Genomic DNA, 18,131 nt, shown 5'->3' with positions numbered 1-18,131 from the left:
ACTGAAATGTAGTTGAAGGTACTCTTTATTTATATCCTCACAACTCTGCACAAGAGGAAAGGGTGGAAACAGGAGAGTACCTCCAAATGGACGCTGCTCTGGAGAACACTGGTCTGGTGCATTTATCCCAACTATGGCAATCCATACAGACTGTGCTTGAAGGAGAAAGTTGAAATGCTAAAAATCATACCCCAGAAACATTATGAATCTGTTTTCCATCCAACAAAACCATCCCAGAAAAACCCTTGAAGCAAAAATAGTGAAAGGCACTTCTCAATAAAGACCATTTCCCTGCCACAGTGCAGCTTTCTAAGAACAAAGATTTTGAGAGACTAAACTTGGAAAATTTCAGCATGGAAGGTTAAAGTTACAAGTAACTGAAAATAAGGGGGTAGAATGGAAATATTGTTAAAATTAGTGATGGTGAGTGTGATGTGCTGACTCTATAAGATGACTATTTAGATATACAAGAGCCTTTATTTTCTCTCCTGCAGGTAGTGCAGTCATCTGCTAAAAAAGATTCTTAGGAGAAAAGCTCACTTATTCTGTTGCCAAGCTCTATAGAATACTGCTTGAATGAGATTACAGCAACGATGCAGAACCAAGAGGGCAAGCTGTGTGAAGAGGCAGCAGGAGGCAAATCCTTAGGGGTCTGAGAAATGAGAACTGTCTATCCCCAATTTTAAACTACTTCCCTCTTGAGGGAGCTTAAAGTCAGCCAATCAGATTTTATAGTTTGTTTACTACATGAGTATTTCAAATAAAAACAGACAGCAAGGATTTTTTATTTCAGAAGATACTAAACATCTCATAAAAATACATTGTGAATAGCATAAATATTTCTCTAGAATACTGATCTGCAGCTTTGATGGTTCTTCTTACAGCGTATGGCCTGAAGAAGTCTTTCCATCACATTCAATTCCTCCTTATATGGAATGCAATCAATAAGAAATTCCAAGTTTCCTCACTGCTAATTAGGTATATGGATGTGCAGAAGAGGACACCCTAGAGAGTCTACAGCTTAGTTATTTTTGCTGCCTTTCCCTTGATAACTGATCAAATCTGAAAACTCATCCACGTTTCTGGAACAGACTCTTTTCCCCTTTGTGTCTGAATAATCTTTATCAGATGTAGAGATTCATCTGACATTTATTGGCTGTCAAAGCAGGGGGAGATATTGCAAATTAAACTATGAGATGAAATTTTTTCAACTTGATATGATTTAATGCCTCACAGTGCTCAAAGGGGACCCATTACACCTCAAATGTACCTTTTCGTTCAAACTTCAAAACATGGCATTTTAATATATGGAGGAATAAGTTTTATAAATATTACCACTTTTGGAATAAAACCTTTATGAAGTGAGGTTCTTCATTTCTGTATTGCACCACATTATATTGACCATACTACTATGTTTGTGGCTATTTAAAATTACAACCTTAAAAATGATTTTCTGAATACTATGGAAGATGGAAACATAATGCTCTGTAAAAAATTAACTGCTGACATGGCTGCAGGCAAGTGTACAAAAATTAACATTTTTTATAGCTACATCCAGAGCTAAATATCATTGGCATTAGTAAACATCACCATAGCCCAACTTAAAAATAAGCCTATAATGTTTACAAGGTTTGCCTGAATGTTTTCAAAGAGGAAAAAAATCTCAGTAGACGGAATCATTACTATTAGATTTAAAGCAATAGCATGGAAAAATGTTAAACAGATGTATATGGAGTTAAATTTATTTATGGAAGATCTGTTTCAAGAAGAGGCATAAATAAGATATGCGAAGATATTTAGCTAACATGTGGAATGACCAAAACACATTCTCTGTGCAACTGAAAAAACCTAGATAGAGCACACTAATCTCTGGAAAATCTTATCCTTATAGGGGCAATGGAAGTGTTCTAAAGCAGTGATGCAAATGAGACTGTCTTCACTTCTCAAGGAGTAGTCAAAATGTCTTATTTCCATTGAAGAGGTCAGAGATTTATTTAAAAATCCACTAGTATCTTAGAATTGGCCACGGAATTAAACATAATGAATATAATACCTAGCTTTTACCCAGCACATTTCCATCAGCAGATCCCATACTGCTTGGCAAAGTAGATCAGTATTATTATCCCCATCTTACAGAAAAGGAAACTGCAGCACAGAGGCAAAGTGACTTACCCACAGTCTCCCAGCAAGCAGAGTCAGGAATAGAACCAGTTGTCCTAAATTGCAATCAAGTGTACTTTATAGATAGAGCACTATTCTATCCATGATGGTTCACAACATATTAGACCTTGAAATTATCACTCTATAGCACTAGCTCAGAACTGATTAGAAGGCCTTAGACTTGGGCAAGGTTTATCCACTCCCCATATTTTTTTAGAGGGGGTGCGGGGGTGGGGAAGAGAGCAAGACAGAGGAATGGTATAATAAAAGCCTTACAATATAATTTATATTCTGGGTTTCCATATTCTGAGCTTTCAAATGGTATAAGGAATGCAATTCCTAGCCCTGGCAGTTCATTAGACATCACATTCACATAGTTTACCATCCTTTCTCTCCCTATTCAACAGACATGATTTCAGCAGCCAATAACACAAGAACTGCTAGAGCTAAAAACAAATGCTTTATGCCATCTGAAAAGCATCATGGAATCCCAGCTCTCAAAATGGTAAAAAGTCTCAAACTAGCAATTTGGGATACTGGCTGGTAAAAATCAAGTACAGAACTGAAGTGGGGAATAAAGCAAGGTGCTAATTAGAACATTTATTGTAGAAGTTCACTGTCCCATAATCTGCTTGAGCTAGAAATATTACTTTCAGACCAGAACAAATGTTTTCAGGACCAATGACTTTTTCCAGCACAATCCTGGACCAATAATCAGAACAAACAAAAATAGTTGCCATATTTTCTCGTAAAAAAAAAATCATATATAATAAAAAGTACCAGTCAATGCATATATTTAGTGGATTGATTTAATTCACTGAAAAGAGAAGATAATCTGGTCTATGGTTTTTGTTGTATTTTCTGAAGGAGAAATTCTATTTGTACATTTAGATTTGGCTGTCCCTTTTTGGTCCTTTTACTTAATATTTTATAAGCTTCCATTTTCTTTTGCTTGTAGAGCCTTTGAGCTTCTTCTCTTTCTCGTATCCTTTTCTCGGCTTCCTGAAATAAAAGCAGCAAAAATATAACTGACATGAGTAAATCAGAATCAGTACAAACCCTAGACCTGATTTTTAAATAACACAAGCATCCTTGTGAAAATATTGGAAGTTGGGTACCATACTGGTTTTATGGCCACCACCACTTTTAAAAGAAATTTGAGAACTGAAGAAGAGTCAGATATTATTGTAACTGAAACAAATGTTACATTGGAATGAAGACTGCGATGGCAACTGTACATCTGTGGCACAATGGTACTCTCTACAATAAAGCTAAAGCTCTTTTGTCTTGCACAGACCTTTCTAAAGGGCTGGCTGAGGCTGTAGAATGTAATCCCACAGGAACTAAGGACCATCACAAACCTCACCGCCTTCTGTTCCAAGGGCGAGACACTTTTTTTTTTACCTGCTTTCTGTAACAAATACACTGCAACATACATATTAAAAAAACAAACGAAAACAAGAAATAAAAGCCTTCCCACTAAAACAAGACACTCCACTGCACACACGTTTCCCACTGGGGAGAGAATGAGAAAAAACAAAACCAAACATGTAACAGATGTTAGTCGCATCATGTAATGCACTACTGGAAGGCACTCAGATACTACCAGTGACGAGCGTGGTATAAAACTCTTTATATAATTTTATTCAGCATTTAGGGCAAGTTTAGGTGCTACTATCAATATTTTGTTTTACATTGAATAAATTACTAAAGCAAATTATATTTTTAATGAGCATGCTAACTAGTTTGATACACTGAAATCATGTCCGATCAAAATACGTGAAGCTGTCACTAATCAGGCTAAAGGCTTGCTTCAGTTTATTTGGATGGCTGCTCTGATGGGATTTTATTCTTTGAAACGCAACACTGTAAAGGCCACAAAGACAGATGTCTTAGCAGCAGTGTGCATGTCAAGAGATGCTAGTTTATCAAATGCATATTATATTCTTTTCATTGCATAAATAGGCTTCAGAGTGTTTTGTAGAAATGAAAAACACATGAAAAACTATTTTATGCAACAGAAATATTTCATAATTCAGCAGGAATAGTACTTTATGTTCTATGAAAATATGAAGTGATTTAAATCTAAATAACCCAAGCAAACATTTCTAAATATGCATCCCAAAGCAGCTGAAAAATCTAAATAATGGCAAATACTACGTCCCTTCATATTCACAAATATTCATAAGTGAGTATTTTATTAATGAATATTACTGAAAAAATACTAAAATGTGTGGCATTGAACAAAAAAAAAGCAAACCTTCCTAATCAATTGCATTTCATGCAGGCCAGACAAAGAGCCATCAGAGAAAAGTTACTTTAGATCATTGCTGACATTGGGCTTGAAACAAATTATTCTGGAGCAGGAAGAATGACCCTGTCCATGTGGAATATGCAGGATGGCTTGCGTCTATAGGTATAGATTTTGGAGGCTCTTCTTGCTGACACGACTACAAGAAAACACGTTTCTATGGAAAGGAAATAAACCTGACTTGTGGTTTGAACAGATATGCTGTCTTAAGAATCATTAATATCATTGTGCGATCTATTAGAAACTTGATGTGTCAAAATTTCTTACACTATTTAGCACATACAGTAACTCCTCACTTAACATCCTCCTGCTTAACGTTATTTTGAAGTTACGTCGCTGCTCCATTAGGGAAAATACTCGTTTAAAGTTGTGCAATGCTTCCTTATAACATTGTTTGGCTGACTTTACAAGGGAGCATTGCACAAGTTCCTCTTCTCTGCCTCCTCCCCCTCCCTCCCAGCACTTCCCCCACCGCCAAACAGCTGTTTGGCGGCGCTTATGACTTTCTGGGAGGGAGCAAGCAGGGAAGCTGCCCCACCCCTGGCAGTCAGGGCCACCCAGAATGCAGGGGCTTTAGGGGATGCAGGGCCCTGGGCTAAGGGGGCCCCGGGGCCCTGGCCTGCAGCTCTAAAGCCCCTTTCAGAATGCGGCCCTGCGAGCATGGGCCAGAGGACTCAGGAGGAGCAGGGGCAGCCGCGCAGCCAGAGAGAAGTGGCACATCTTTAATCAAGCCAAGATTTTAAAAAGCAACAAGTAATTTTAGCTTGATTTTTTTCAGAAATTCCCGAGTACCAGCACTTTTTAAAAACCAAGCCTTCAACGTGGCTCAAGTTAGCCACCCAAACATCAATAGTCACTTTTTAAAAATCTCGATCTAAACGTTCGAGTGGCAAATTTACTTGGCACACAGATGAATTAGCGAAACTGTAAATGTCAGCAAGATTTATAAATTAGTTACTGAACTCCAATTTGCTTTAGCCAGCAAACCACACAAGTCCTGCATGCTGACTTCAGGTGCCATTTTGTGCTCCAGAAACTTAGCTTTCATTAAAGAGTCTTAACCTTGACGGTGCAAAGAAAACTTTCAGTACGTGAATTGAGTGTAGATTGACAGTGACTGTCTGAATTGCAGATAGCTTGGAGCAAGAGCTCCAACAGGTTTCAACAACTCTATGCATCTCATCATTTGTTAACAGAAACCCCCAACTGTGATACCTGAGGGCCAGGATTTCCAGAAGTAACAAAGAACTTAAACCTACATCATCTCCAACAGGTGTTGTCCAACCTGTTCTTAAAAACCTTCAATGATGGGGATTCCACAACTTCCCTTGGAAGCCCATTGCAGAGCTTAACTACCCTTAGAGTTAGAAAGTTCTTCCTAATACCTAACCTAAATTCCCCTTGCTGCAGACAAAGCTCTTTACTTCTGGTTCTACCTGAACATGGAGAACAATTGATCCCAGTTCTCTTTATGACAGTCCTTAACAATTTGAAGACTTATCAGATCCCCCTTCAGACCTCTTTTCTTAAGACTAAACATGCCCAGTTTGGGGTTTTTTTTTTTTTTAACTTTTCCTCATAGGTCAGGTTTTCTAATCCTTTTATCATTTTTGATGCTCTCCTCTGGGACTTTCTCCAGTTTATTCACATCTTTCCTGAAGTGTGGCAACCAGAATTGGACACAGTACTCCAGCTGAAGCCACACCAGTGCAGAATACAGCGTGACAATTAACTCTCATGTTTTCCATATGATACTCCTGTTAATACACTCCAGAATTATATTAGCTTTTTTTTTTTTTTTTTTTTTTTTTTGGCGCGCAACTGCATTGTACTGTTTCATTATGAAGATTTGCAGTTTCCAGAGTGAGTGACATCTCAGTTAGCATCACAAATGGATGGCATGGGGAGATGTCACAACTTATTTTTTCTCAATCAAAAAAATCAAGTCCAAGAAGTCCAAGCAAGGCAGCCAAACCTCACTGAAGGGAAGCCAGATCAAAGAGCACAGGGGGCATCAAGTCCTGTGAAGCTTGAGCGTAGCCAGATAAGCACAAAGTATATTAAACCCCACAAACAGAGGGAACAAAACTAAGGAAACCCAGTGCAGTGCACAACAGGTGGCATGAACAATCACATTTTAACACTTGTACTCTGTGAGTGGAGTTTAATCGGATTTTGGAGACAAAGAATATCATTTACCTCCCCCCTCCAATTTAACCTCTGGACACAATCCTGCCCCAAATATCTCAATTTAAGATTTGTTCACCTCTTTCTTTTTGGCACGTTCAGCCTTTATTTTCTCATATTCTTCTTTTGCTTTTTGATTTGAAGTTTTCTTTTTAAACTTCCTTTGAGTCGTATCTGACCTGTAATGGACAAGTGTACATGTAATTAGCTCATGGGTATTTAGATTACCACAATCATAACTGTAGCACAAAGCAGCACTGATCTAGTATAGACTATTTAGGAAATAAGCGGCTCTAAGAAGAAACCATGAATCTTTAAACAAAAAACAAGAACAAAATACCCTCTTTTTTCACAACAAAAAAAGATATTTGTCTCTTCATTTTCATGTCTGCTTGGACTGCAATGTGTTCTTGATTACACAAATACTAGGACTCTCACTAAATTTCTATACCAAAAGCACGCTTAGTCATGCCATGAGTGCAGGGGACTGGCCTAGCTGATCTCTCGAGGTCCTTTCCAGTCGTAGGATTCTATGATGCTTACCTGATGCAAACCTTATGTGGCGTATCTATTTATCACAATCATGATGGGAATCAAGGATGGCAATCCAATATATCAAGTTTCTCAGTAAATTCTTAATATACCAGGGGCTGAACTACATGGAGCTGTGTGCACAAAGCGGAAAGGCAGGGAGTTGTTCTAAGTACTACAGTGCCTCTTGTGCCCTGCATATATGTCCCACAGAACTGAGGGGTTGCATTAGGGATATTTCTGGTCCCCCTCATCACCACCTTCAGAATGCAGATAATTCCATGTAGTAATCTGGCAAGAGGCAATGCAGTTTCGCATGGGTAGAAATTTCCTGCCACTACACTCCTCCCTTGTGGGATTTTTCTGTGTAATAGAGTTATCTACCTTCATGATTTTGTTCAGATTCCCAATTTTTACATTATTTAAATAGCATCGTAGGTAAATAAGGGCTCAAGCCATTACCAAAATCTAAACCTGTTACCTCTGAAAATACTTCTGAGAGACAAACTAAAGGTGGACAAATTCCTTCATGCTCTATAGTTTAGATTTCAGAGATGACAGCTAACCATTGCTATCTAGCAAACATGATATAGGCTCAGTCAAAAAAAGGAAAGTTCAGATACTATGTCTTAGAACTCATGCTGCCATTCAAAAGTATCACATTTATTTTCTGCAGTTGTCGTCAGTTTATTTTCAGCTCCATCATGTGGCAAGACTGTGTACTAACACCTAAAATTGAGAGCACACCATTTTGAAAGTGGGCAACTATTTTAAATAATAATGCAGTATACAAAGAAAAAGGCCAAAAATAAATAGAATAGAAATACCATACACAAGATTCTATTTGATATCCCCAACACCTTCATACAGAACGTGGTAAAGTGGCAAATAATCCCAAACGATATTAACTAAGATTCAAATGGTTAAAAAAAAAAATCACAATTAATCACAAATTAATCAGTTTTAATCACACTGTTAAACAATAATAGAATACCAATTTAAATTATAAATATTTTTGAATTTTTCTCTACATTTTCAAGTATATTGATTTCAATTACAACACAGAATACAGTGTTAGTGTTCATTTTATATTATTGTTTATTACAAATATTTGCATTGTAACCATAAAAAGAAATAGTATTTTTCAAATCACCTCATACAAGTACTGTAGTGATTTTGAAAGTGCAACTTACAAATGTAGAATTTTTTTTTTTAACATAAGTGCACTCAAAAGCAGAATAACGTAAAACTTTAGAGCCTACAAGTCCACTCAGTCCTACTTCTTGTTCAGCCAATCGCTAAGACAAAACAAGTTTGTTTACATTTACGGGAAATAATGCTGCCTGCTTCTTATTTATAATGTCACGGGAATGCCTCTTCTCACTTTCAGGTAACATATTTGAAAACGTAGAAAAATATCCAAAAATATTTATAATAAATTGAAATTGGTATTTTATTATTGTTTAACAGTGTGATTAATCACAACTATTTCTTTTAATCTAGTTAATTTGTTTTGCATTAATTGCTTGCATTAGCTGCGATTGACAGCCCTAATACTAACTGTCATGCATCAAATGCACATAGCACATGTAATACAACAGCATTCATGCAATCAATAAGAGCAAGCATTTCTGGAGACTGAATTTCAAGCAACTGTAACACATTAATACAAAGTGACTGAAAACTATCTATTTGTACAACCATATTCATTAGTATAATAATTTAACTGTTGCACTCTAATGCATTAAGTATTTTTAAAGATAAAGTGATGGATTTATATACTTAAAACAAATGAGATGCAACAAGGTTTGTAATGTGCTCTGGCCAAAGTTCCAATGACAGCAAAATCCTCAGAAGTGAACATTATCACTAGAACATCTCAGTGAAATTCTCTCTTCAATATATGAACTACTAAGAACAAATTTTTAAGTCTCAGCATCCTACCTGTGAATGATGATACATATCAAGGGGATAGTTGGAGAGACATCAGTGATATAATCCATCACAGAGTATCATCATCTAGTATAATACCACCATACTATAACAACATATCATATCTCAATCCAACCCCGAAACAGTTGAGGAAAAAAGAGATGGATAAACTCAAGATACAGCTGAATATACATCTCTCGCCAAGTGAGAAGGTGTATATTATTGTGAGAAGCCCAATTCATTAAAGCTGAGATTGTCATATAAGAACAGCTATACTGGGTCAGACCAAAAGTCCATCTAGCCCAGGAGACTTCAGACAGTGGCCAATGCCAGGTGCCCCAGAGGGAATGAACAGAACATCAAGTAATCCACCCCATTACCCATTCCCAGCTTCTTGCAAACAGAGGCTGGGGACACCATCCCTGCCCATTCTGGCTAATAGCCATTGATGACCTATCCTCCATGAACTTATCTAGTTCTTTTAACTCTGTTGTAGTCTTGGCCTTCACAATATCTTCTGGCAAGGAGTTCCACAGGTTGACCGTGCGTTGTGTGAAAAAACATTGTTTTTTGTTTGTTTTAAACCTGCTGCCTATTAATTGAATTTGGTGACCTCTAGTTCTTGTGTTACGAGAAGGAATAAATAACACTTCCTTATTGACTTTCTCCACACCAATCATGATTGTATAGACTTCTATCATACCCCTCCCCCCTTAGTCATCTCCTTTCCAAGTTGAAAAGTCCCAGTCTTATTAATCTTTCCTCATATGGCAGCCTAATAATTTTTATTGCCCTTTTCTGAAGCTTTTCCAATTCCAATGTATATTCTTTTTGAGATGGGACGACCACATCTGCACGCAGTATTCAAGATGTGGGCATACCATGGATTTATATTCACAAAGTATTAGTATATCTGAGACAAATGCAGGAGAGATGTGAGTGGGGTCACTAAAGGATTTAAAGAAAGAATGGATGTTATCAGATTAAGGTTTAATTGGATGTTAAAAATGAGAAAGTTTGTTCTGATTTGAAAGTTTCCTTTCTTTATCCACTAATTGGGGCACCTTGAATATGTGAACATCTTAAGACAGGGGTTCTCAAACTTGGGGTTCTGACTCCTTAGGGGGTTGCAAGGTTACTATGTGGGGTTTGTGAGTTGTCAGCCTCCATCCCCAATCCCCGCTTCGCCTCCAGCACTTATAATAGTGTTAAATATAAAAAATATGTTTTAATTTATAAGGGGAATAGCACTCTGTGAAAAGAGTAACCAATACAAAAGTTTGAGAACCACTGCCTTAAAATGATATGCTCAAGTGAAGAGATGTAGACAAGTGGGATAAAATAGCCTCTGGAGACTGCATACAGGAATATGGTGTCCAAGTTGCATCTGTTAACAATGAAAAAGGCACGTGAAGAGTCAAACGTTACAATGGCCAAAATTATATAGTATGTAAGAATCATGGTCTAAAGACTGACTTATCCAATGGGTGCATTTGATTATATGTATGTAGTGGGTAGAAACCTAATATACAGGTTTAGCCTAAGTAAATAATTGAAAGATAATACATTTTTTTTCCAAATTGTTATTATGGGTTGCCTACAAATGTTCTAAATTTAAGGTCTACTGCTTAGCTGGGATTGGAAACACTTTCAGCACAAAATACTGAAATTCACTTTCTGTGAACATTTACACAAATAAATTGGATCACCTGAATGGCTGCAGACACAAAAAGGCTTAAGAAAATGTAAACATTTGAATTAAGCTGTGTAAATGTGTGTAAAGTATTTTCTATTTTCACAGTTCTAGAATTGGATCATGAACAATTGTTTGACAAGATGAAAGATGATGAACTTCTCCATTGTGAGAAGAACAGTTAATCCGAATATTGAGCTGTAGTTAAAAGGTGCTGGGTCAAAATTAAGTTTATTTTAAAGTAAGGTGACAGGACTCGGGTATAGTAGGTTCAGGCATGTTGAGTAAGTTTATTATGAAAATGTATATAGAGTGAGGAAGCACAATGAGATAATATGGAAAAGGGCCCCATTTATAACACATTTTGCCTCAAACAACTCTACTGATAGTCCCGTTTTTTTTTATTTTTTATATAAAAGCTATTATACTCATCATGGAAGTGCAGACACATTTGGAGGATAAAACATACATAATGTGTGTATTTTAAACACCTTCCAAGTCTTTAGAAAAGAAACAAGGAATACTTTATTTAATTTAAGATGCAAGCAAAAAGCTGTTTAAAAAGGAGTCACCCAAATTGGAGTTTAGCCAGGACACCACTAATTTGACCAAGAATACTCTGAAGCACAATTCAGCTCAGACAGAAGTCAGTGGAATCTTTTCATTGACTTCAACTAGAATGAGATCAAGGCCACTTTGACAAGCAGCACAAAATCTATAACAGATTTGCTTTGCAGTCCAAAAAACAAAGACCCTGACAATCTCCAGAAGCACATTATCCCCACCATCATACTATGGCACTGGCTGAGAACATCACCACCTAGTAAATTACCTGTAGCACAACAAAGATTAGACTTAGCAACCAATCATCTTACCTTTAAAGGGAAGAAAATAAGGATTTTTAAATAATAATTTTAACATTAAACACAGTATTAAAAACCAGTTGTTCATTTTTCCAAATAAAAGTTCAAAGCTATTTATTCCATAAAGACTATCATTTTCCTGTTAACATGAAAGTAGTGAAATTAGGACAGAAAAATGCCTTTTGCATTCACGCTCAACATAAAATATAAACTGAAATTTAATTACCATTCTCTTCCAACCAGTGTAGTTTTAATTTAATTTAAATTCCTTTACTGCTACAGGATCTGTACAGGCATCTCAGTTAGTAGGATTTGGGGATGAAATTAGTAAATTATTTGGCCCAGCATCATTATTTCATTCTTCCACTGAAGTCCCATGGAAAAATTCTCATTATTTCAGAGGACTCAAGCAATGTTTCCACTAATTTTTTCCATCCATGTGGAGAATAAATTTTGTTATGTGCACTGAGGTATGTGCCTATGTGCGCCACCAGTAGAAAAAAAATGTAGATATAATATATATTTTTAGAAAGTTACCATAGGGATAATTAGTCCAGCCAGGACAGGTTAGGCATTTTAGAACTCACCAGTCAAAGAATTAAATTTAAGTGTAAGAAAAATAAAAATTCTGAAATGAATAGACCAGTCAAAACTCTAAAATAACACTTCGAAAGAATAAAATTTACAGCGAATATATGTGCACTGAAGGAAGTACCAAGAAGTAACAATAATACAAGTATGTGTTGGAAGGTGAGCATGAAAGAGACTGTGTGTGTGTGTTGGCTGCTGGGGAAAGCTGTATGCTGTCTCTTTAAGACACTTACTGAAAGCTCTCCTGCTCTGTGTTGAGCCCTGTTGTCTCCCCTGCCCTGCTCTGCTGAGATGGGGTACATGGGCAGTGGGAGGGAGGGAGACAGACAGTGTGACCTGGCTGCTGGGGAAATCTCAGAGACAATGTACTGTCTCTTTAAGAAAGGCACTCAGAATCTGAGGGCTTGTCTACACTTACCAGGGGATTCATGCACAGTCATCGATGCATCAGCGGTTGATTTAGCGCTAAATTGACCACATATCGCTCTCCCATCAACTCTTGTACTCCACTGGATTGAGAAGAGCAAGGGGCGTTGACAGGAGAGTGTCTCACGTCGACATCACATAGTGCAGACCCTGCAGTAAGTAGATCTGAGCTACGTCAGTTTGAGTTAATCACGTAACAAACTGCGTAGCTTAGATCGACTTTTCCCTTTAATGTAGATCATTCAGATCAGAGCAGCTCCGAGTCCGCCTGAGCCAGGCTGTCCCCTGTGCCCTGCTCTGCGGAGGTGGGTAACAGGGGCGGGGGCCTGGGGGCACCCTGACATCAAAAACCTCCTCCCTCCCACGCCGCGCTCTGCACAGCCAGCAGGAGGGTCCTGGGAGCAGCTGCAGGACGGAGCAAAGTGGGGGGAGGGGCACCTGATCACATGCTGCCGGCTGTGCGGCACTTAAATCTCTCCTGTGCAGCCGCCAAGTGCATAGTTTACAGGGAACACAGGACTCAAGCTCTAATAATTGTCAGTTTTGCTTTCTGGTTCTGATAAAATCAGCACAAGGCTGTTGTCTTCAGGTTTCTAACAATTCAGAATAAGATTTAATGTTAAGAAAACATGTCTATTCATTAGGATTTTATAATATCTATTCCTTTACTTAAAGATAACAAACCAACCATAGGACCTAAGCTGTGGCATCAGGTGCCTTAAGAATGAAGGGGAAAAAATGATTTTTAAAATGATACTTACGTTACTGTTATGCTGCATTTTTGTTCTAACAAAACTTCAGTTCTTTTAGATTTTGATTGTTTTTGAAGCATTTCCTTTTCAGCTAAATAGAGATGCTTCAAGTTATCTGGGTAAGAATCTGTATATTGAACTTTCCATTGAGGATGTGCTTTTCCTTCCTTTTTTAGTAATTTCTTGTATTCCCGTTGGATCTTTTGCTTTCTCCAAAATGCAAATCCTTGTCCTGAAGCCATTAGAAAGAGTGAGTTAGACAAACTATCTAAGAAGGTAACTTAATAATAACAATAATAAGCTTTTACTCTGCTAATGCATTTTTCACAACATGAACCAAAACTAGCATCTTAACTGCTACTATAGACCAGGGTTCTCAATCCTTTTTTTTTTCCCCTCTTTTTTCCCCCTCAGCCCCTGTCCTCCTCACAACACGCTATAAAAACTCCATGGCCCACCTATGCCACAATAACTGATTTTCTGCATATAAAAGCCAGGGCTGGTGTTATAGGGCAGTTGCCTGGGGCCTCATGCCATAGGAGCTCCTGCGAAGCTACATTGCTCAAGCTTCAGCCCCAGGTGGTGGGGCTCAGGACCCTGGGCTTCAGCCCCATGTGGCAGGGCTTCAACTTTCTATCCTGGGTCCCAGCAAATCTAATACTGGCCCGGCTTGGCGGCCCTGGTCCCCTGGCTGAGAATCATTGCTATAGACAGGGCTCCACTGTTTTAAGTTGCATCAAGAAAACTGAGAAAAGCTTCATAACATCATGAAGGTGAAAACAGCTGATCCCTACATTAGCATTTAGGCTGCTAACACGGGTGCAGCTGCACCATTGTAGGAAAACAGTTGCAAAACATGGTAGTGTCGGTGCAGCCTTGCTAATGATAATCATTTAAAAATACTTGGATGAATACACCAGATGATTAAGGTCCCCTTACTGCTTTTACAAATCCATTTTTGAACAGTTTTCACTTATCACAATCTCTTGCTTTCAGTCCTATGTATGAGATCAAAGGGAATTCATAAAGATGGTCTCAAAGAAGCGTTGCATATTTCATGGGCATCCAAGATTATTTTTAACAACTACAACTGGAACAAAACTGGCTCAGTTATAGAGGTACAATGCTTTAAAGTATGTTTAAAGAAAATACTGTCTTATCTCTCTTTCTTCATTTACTTGCTTTTTATAACTGTCCAGGGAAGAGCTCTCTCTCAAGCCTAGAAATATATGCTACACTCAACACATACATGACTATTATGAACATTCACTCAAGTCACTCAAAGAAAAAATAAATAGTTGTTCCACTTTGTATAGCCATTTATCAGTTAGAAGCATAAACTGGAGCCTTCTTTTCCATCCAAAAGGATTAAACCCATTCTGGAACTTGGATAACAGCACACATGGTTTCCATACAAGCTTTTAGTTGAATCATTCCTGCTCAGTGGCCAAAATTTGAGAGTTGCTTGGCTTACCCTTCAGTGTTTTCTCTTAAACACTTTATCACAGACAGTTAGACATACCTGATGAACCATACTACAAATGAAGAAATGAGAACGCATTTGCAACACATGTATTTCTTTACATCCAACTAACCACAGAGCTGGCCTGAACCCAAAGCAAAAAAAGCTTGGGAGCCCTTCTGCATTCTGGGACCTCAAGAGCCAACTAGTTACAACTCTAGCAACTCCCCATTGCCAGGTGGGCCCTGTTAGAGCATAACCAGCCTTGTTTATTTACAGTTCTCGAGTTAGCTTCGACCCTGCTCCCTGACAAATGCTAGGGAGGGGAGACGACCCAACTGAGTCTGAGTCCCCTCACACCATCCCACGGGGGTGAGGCATGGGGCACAGGCAGCCCCACTCCTCGCCACTGCAATGGTCAGAGACGCGCCAGGCTTGGCCGCAGCCCGGGAGGACAGCGCAACCCGGGGCTTATGACCAGGGCCGCCCAGAGAATTCCGGGGGCCCGGGGTCTTCGGCGGCGGGGGGCCCCCGCTCAGGGGCGGCTCTAGACCCCAGCGCGCCGAAGACCTGGGGGGCGGCATTTGGCTCCGGTTGAGCTCCCGCAGGCATGACTGCGGCAGGTCGACCGGAGCCCGGGACGAGTGACTGCGGCGGGTGCCGTGGTCCCGCGGCTTCGTCATGCCTGCGGCAGGTCCACTCGTCCCGGGCTCCGGTGGACCTGCCGCAGGCATGCCTGCGGGAGCTCAACCGGAACCGCAGGGGCCCCAGAAAACACTCGTGGGGGCCCCTGCGGGACGCGGGGCCTGGGGCAAATTGCCCCTCTTGCCCCCCCCTCTGGGCGGCCCTGCTTATGACACTACGTGCAACGACGGCAACAGGCCCCGAGCGGCTGTGGGCTGCCCGAGCTCTGGGCACCAGGGACCGAGGCGGCCGTTAGGGGGGAAAGCGCGAGATCCCCCTATCCCCTGCGCGAGGCCCCGGCGGCGGCGCCGCTCCCTCCCTCCTCCCCCAGCCGCGGGGCCCGGCTCTCGCCCCACTCACCCTCCCGAGCGTTCCCCAGAAAGCTCCGCCGCGGGTCCGGCCTCCATTGGCGCTTTCGGCGGGGACCCTGGGCCGCCGCGGTGTTTTTCTTCGGGGCAGCCCGGCTCCTGTTCGTCCCCGCCGGTGCCATCAGCCTTCCTCCGGTCCCTCAGACTCGTCGTCGCGCTCTGAACACGTCACCAAACAGCGCCCGCCTCCCAACGGGCGGATGGCGACCTCTGCTCGGTGCTCGATTCGCCAGCCTGACCACCTGAGGCAAGGTGGAGCCCGAGCCACCCGGCCGCCAGGCATCACAAATCGAGCGCCGAACAAAAGTTCCCTCCTTCGCCGCCGCCGCCATGTCGCGTTCCCTCAGCTCCCTCCCGCCCGAACCGGCAGCGGAGACGGTGGCCTCCCGGCTGCGGGCCGTGGCGCAGTTTCTCAGGCGGGCGCTGCCTCTGTGCCAGGCCCACACGGTGGAGTTTTACACGCGGGGGCTGTGGGAGCAGCTGGTGGCTCTCTCCCCCGAGGCGGTGCTGGAGGCGCTGGGCGGGGCCGGGCTCCTGCGGCAGCAGCAGCAGCAGCGCCCCCTGGAGGAGGCCGCCGGCACCGCCAGGCCCGGGCTATGGGGTAAGTGCCAGACCCCCGTTCGGGGGGCGCTAGTGCCCCGACGCTGCTGGTCCCATGCTGGGCGCTGGGGTCACTCCCTGGCTGACTCTGCCCCTCGTGGCTGTGTGACGAGGGCACGATAGGTGGCCGTCACTCCTGGCAGCCGGCGTAGTGTTGCCATCCTGGCATCCCGCTAGGTGTTTTTCTTCAAGCCCCAGCACCTGGAGTCAGGTGATTCCATGGACGCTTAGCTTCCCTTGAAAAGAAATGCTGGTAGCCCTCCCGATTGCGAGAAAAGTTTGACCACAGGACTTGCATGTACTAAAAGATCAGACACCAGATGACAAAGGATAGAGGAACCCCACTTTTATTGTTTAAAGGATCGTGATTTTTAAGCCAAGCTCATAAGTTTTGATTGGTTGTGGTTGGCAGTGCTCCCTCCATGGCATCAGAGGAGAGACTCTGCAAAGCGTGAGACTGCGGAATGGACATCCCGTGCTACGTTGTCATGCTGCAGGGACATCACTGCTCCACCTGCCACAGCAAGAGGGACCATCTCAATGTATTCTGAGATGATTGGGCAGTTTTTTGGTGCCATGTTATACTAGTGTGTTCAAAACTTCATTGCCTTGCTATGTAGCATCACAAGTTGATGGCGTTTGGTGGCCCATTCCAACGAATCCTGAGGTCCGTAAATATCTACTTTCCCTGCAGTCCCAAAAGCAGCAGGTACTTTCAGTATTGCTGCTGTTTCAAAATAAAGTAAATCAGGAAACTCCTGGAAATACCGTGGGACATGCAGGCACAGACTCTAGAGCAGGGGTCAGCAACCTCTTGCATGTGGCTTGCCAGGGTAAGCACCCTGGCAGGACGGGCCAGTTTGTTTACCTGCCGCAGCCACAGGTTCGGCCGATCACGGCTTCCACTGGCCGCAGTTCGCCGCTCCAGGCGAGCCGCGTGCCAGAGGTTGCCAACCCCTGCTCTAGAGATAACATTTGTATTCATACAGGAGACTTCTAGTGATAATGCACCAAGGGCTGCCTAGGCTGCTGAACAGGAATATAGCAGTACCTCTTTGTCCCCATATCGCTGGTGCAGCAGTTGTTAAACTTAATAATAATACTTTTAAGGGACTTATTTATCAAGTTTTCATGCTGGTTGTGCAGCAGCAGTTAACTAGCAGACACTATTCTCAGAGTTATGCTGACTTCATCGATGAGGCTGATGCTCAAACAGAAGTTTTGGATTAATGAGATATTATATATGTTGAAGTTGGTAAAATAATGATTCACATCTGTTGTCTTGTACTTGGACTACTGTAACCTTCTTTGCTTGTGCCTCAGATCTAGTCGTCCTCCTCAAATTCAGTTAATGGCTCTTGATCTGTTTCTGTATCAAGTTTAACTTCTTTTCATTGCTTTCAAGATACTACAACTCCAGCCCAAACTATGAGAGATTGGGAAGGGTACAAATGAGATATTGGTGGGAAGCCCAGTCTCTCAGCTGTACCCAGGAGCTGGGATTCCAGGGGGCTGACCCTAGATCCTGCTTGTGGTGCCATCATTGGTATCAGCCTCTGTACAGTAGTTAT

General features: G+C 41.3%; 2 protein-coding genes across 3 annotated transcripts in view; one reads left to right on the top strand and one right to left on the bottom strand.

Annotated features, from left to right (window-relative positions):
- Positions 1–2,951: 2,951 nt before the first annotated feature.
- On the bottom strand, positions 2,952–16,145 carry CCDC59 (coiled-coil domain containing 59). The gene is made up of 4 exons (XM_039497229.1): positions 15,953–16,145; positions 13,456–13,678; positions 6,738–6,837; positions 2,952–3,162 (listed from the first exon to the last, which is right to left on the bottom strand). Exons 1-4 carry the CDS (start codon positions 16,080–16,082, stop codon positions 3,001–3,003), a joined length of 615 nt encoding a protein of 204 aa, XP_039353163.1. The 5' UTR covers positions 16,083–16,145; the 3' UTR covers positions 2,952–3,000.
- Positions 16,146–16,262: 117 nt separating this feature from the next.
- Positions 16,263–18,131, top strand: part of METTL25 (methyltransferase like 25) — a 109,102-nt gene continuing 107,233 nt past the window's right edge. For both annotated transcript variants that reach the window (XR_005587561.1, XM_039497216.1), the window contains exon 1: positions 16,263–16,561. Coding sequence is in view for 1 of the 2 variants with exons in the window: in XM_039497216.1 (XP_039353150.1) it covers positions 16,291–16,561 (271 nt within the window). In the remaining variant the exon portion in view is untranslated. The remainder of the gene's footprint in view (positions 16,562–18,131) is intronic.

The sequence above is a fragment of the Mauremys reevesii genome, linkage group 1, assembly GCF_016161935.1.
Source record: "Mauremys reevesii isolate NIE-2019 linkage group 1, ASM1616193v1, whole genome shotgun sequence".
Classification (NCBI taxonomy): domain Eukaryota; kingdom Metazoa; phylum Chordata; order Testudines; family Geoemydidae; genus Mauremys; species Mauremys reevesii.
The sequence above is the reverse complement of the archived record's forward strand: the minus strand, read 5'-3'. Positions and strand labels throughout refer to the sequence as shown.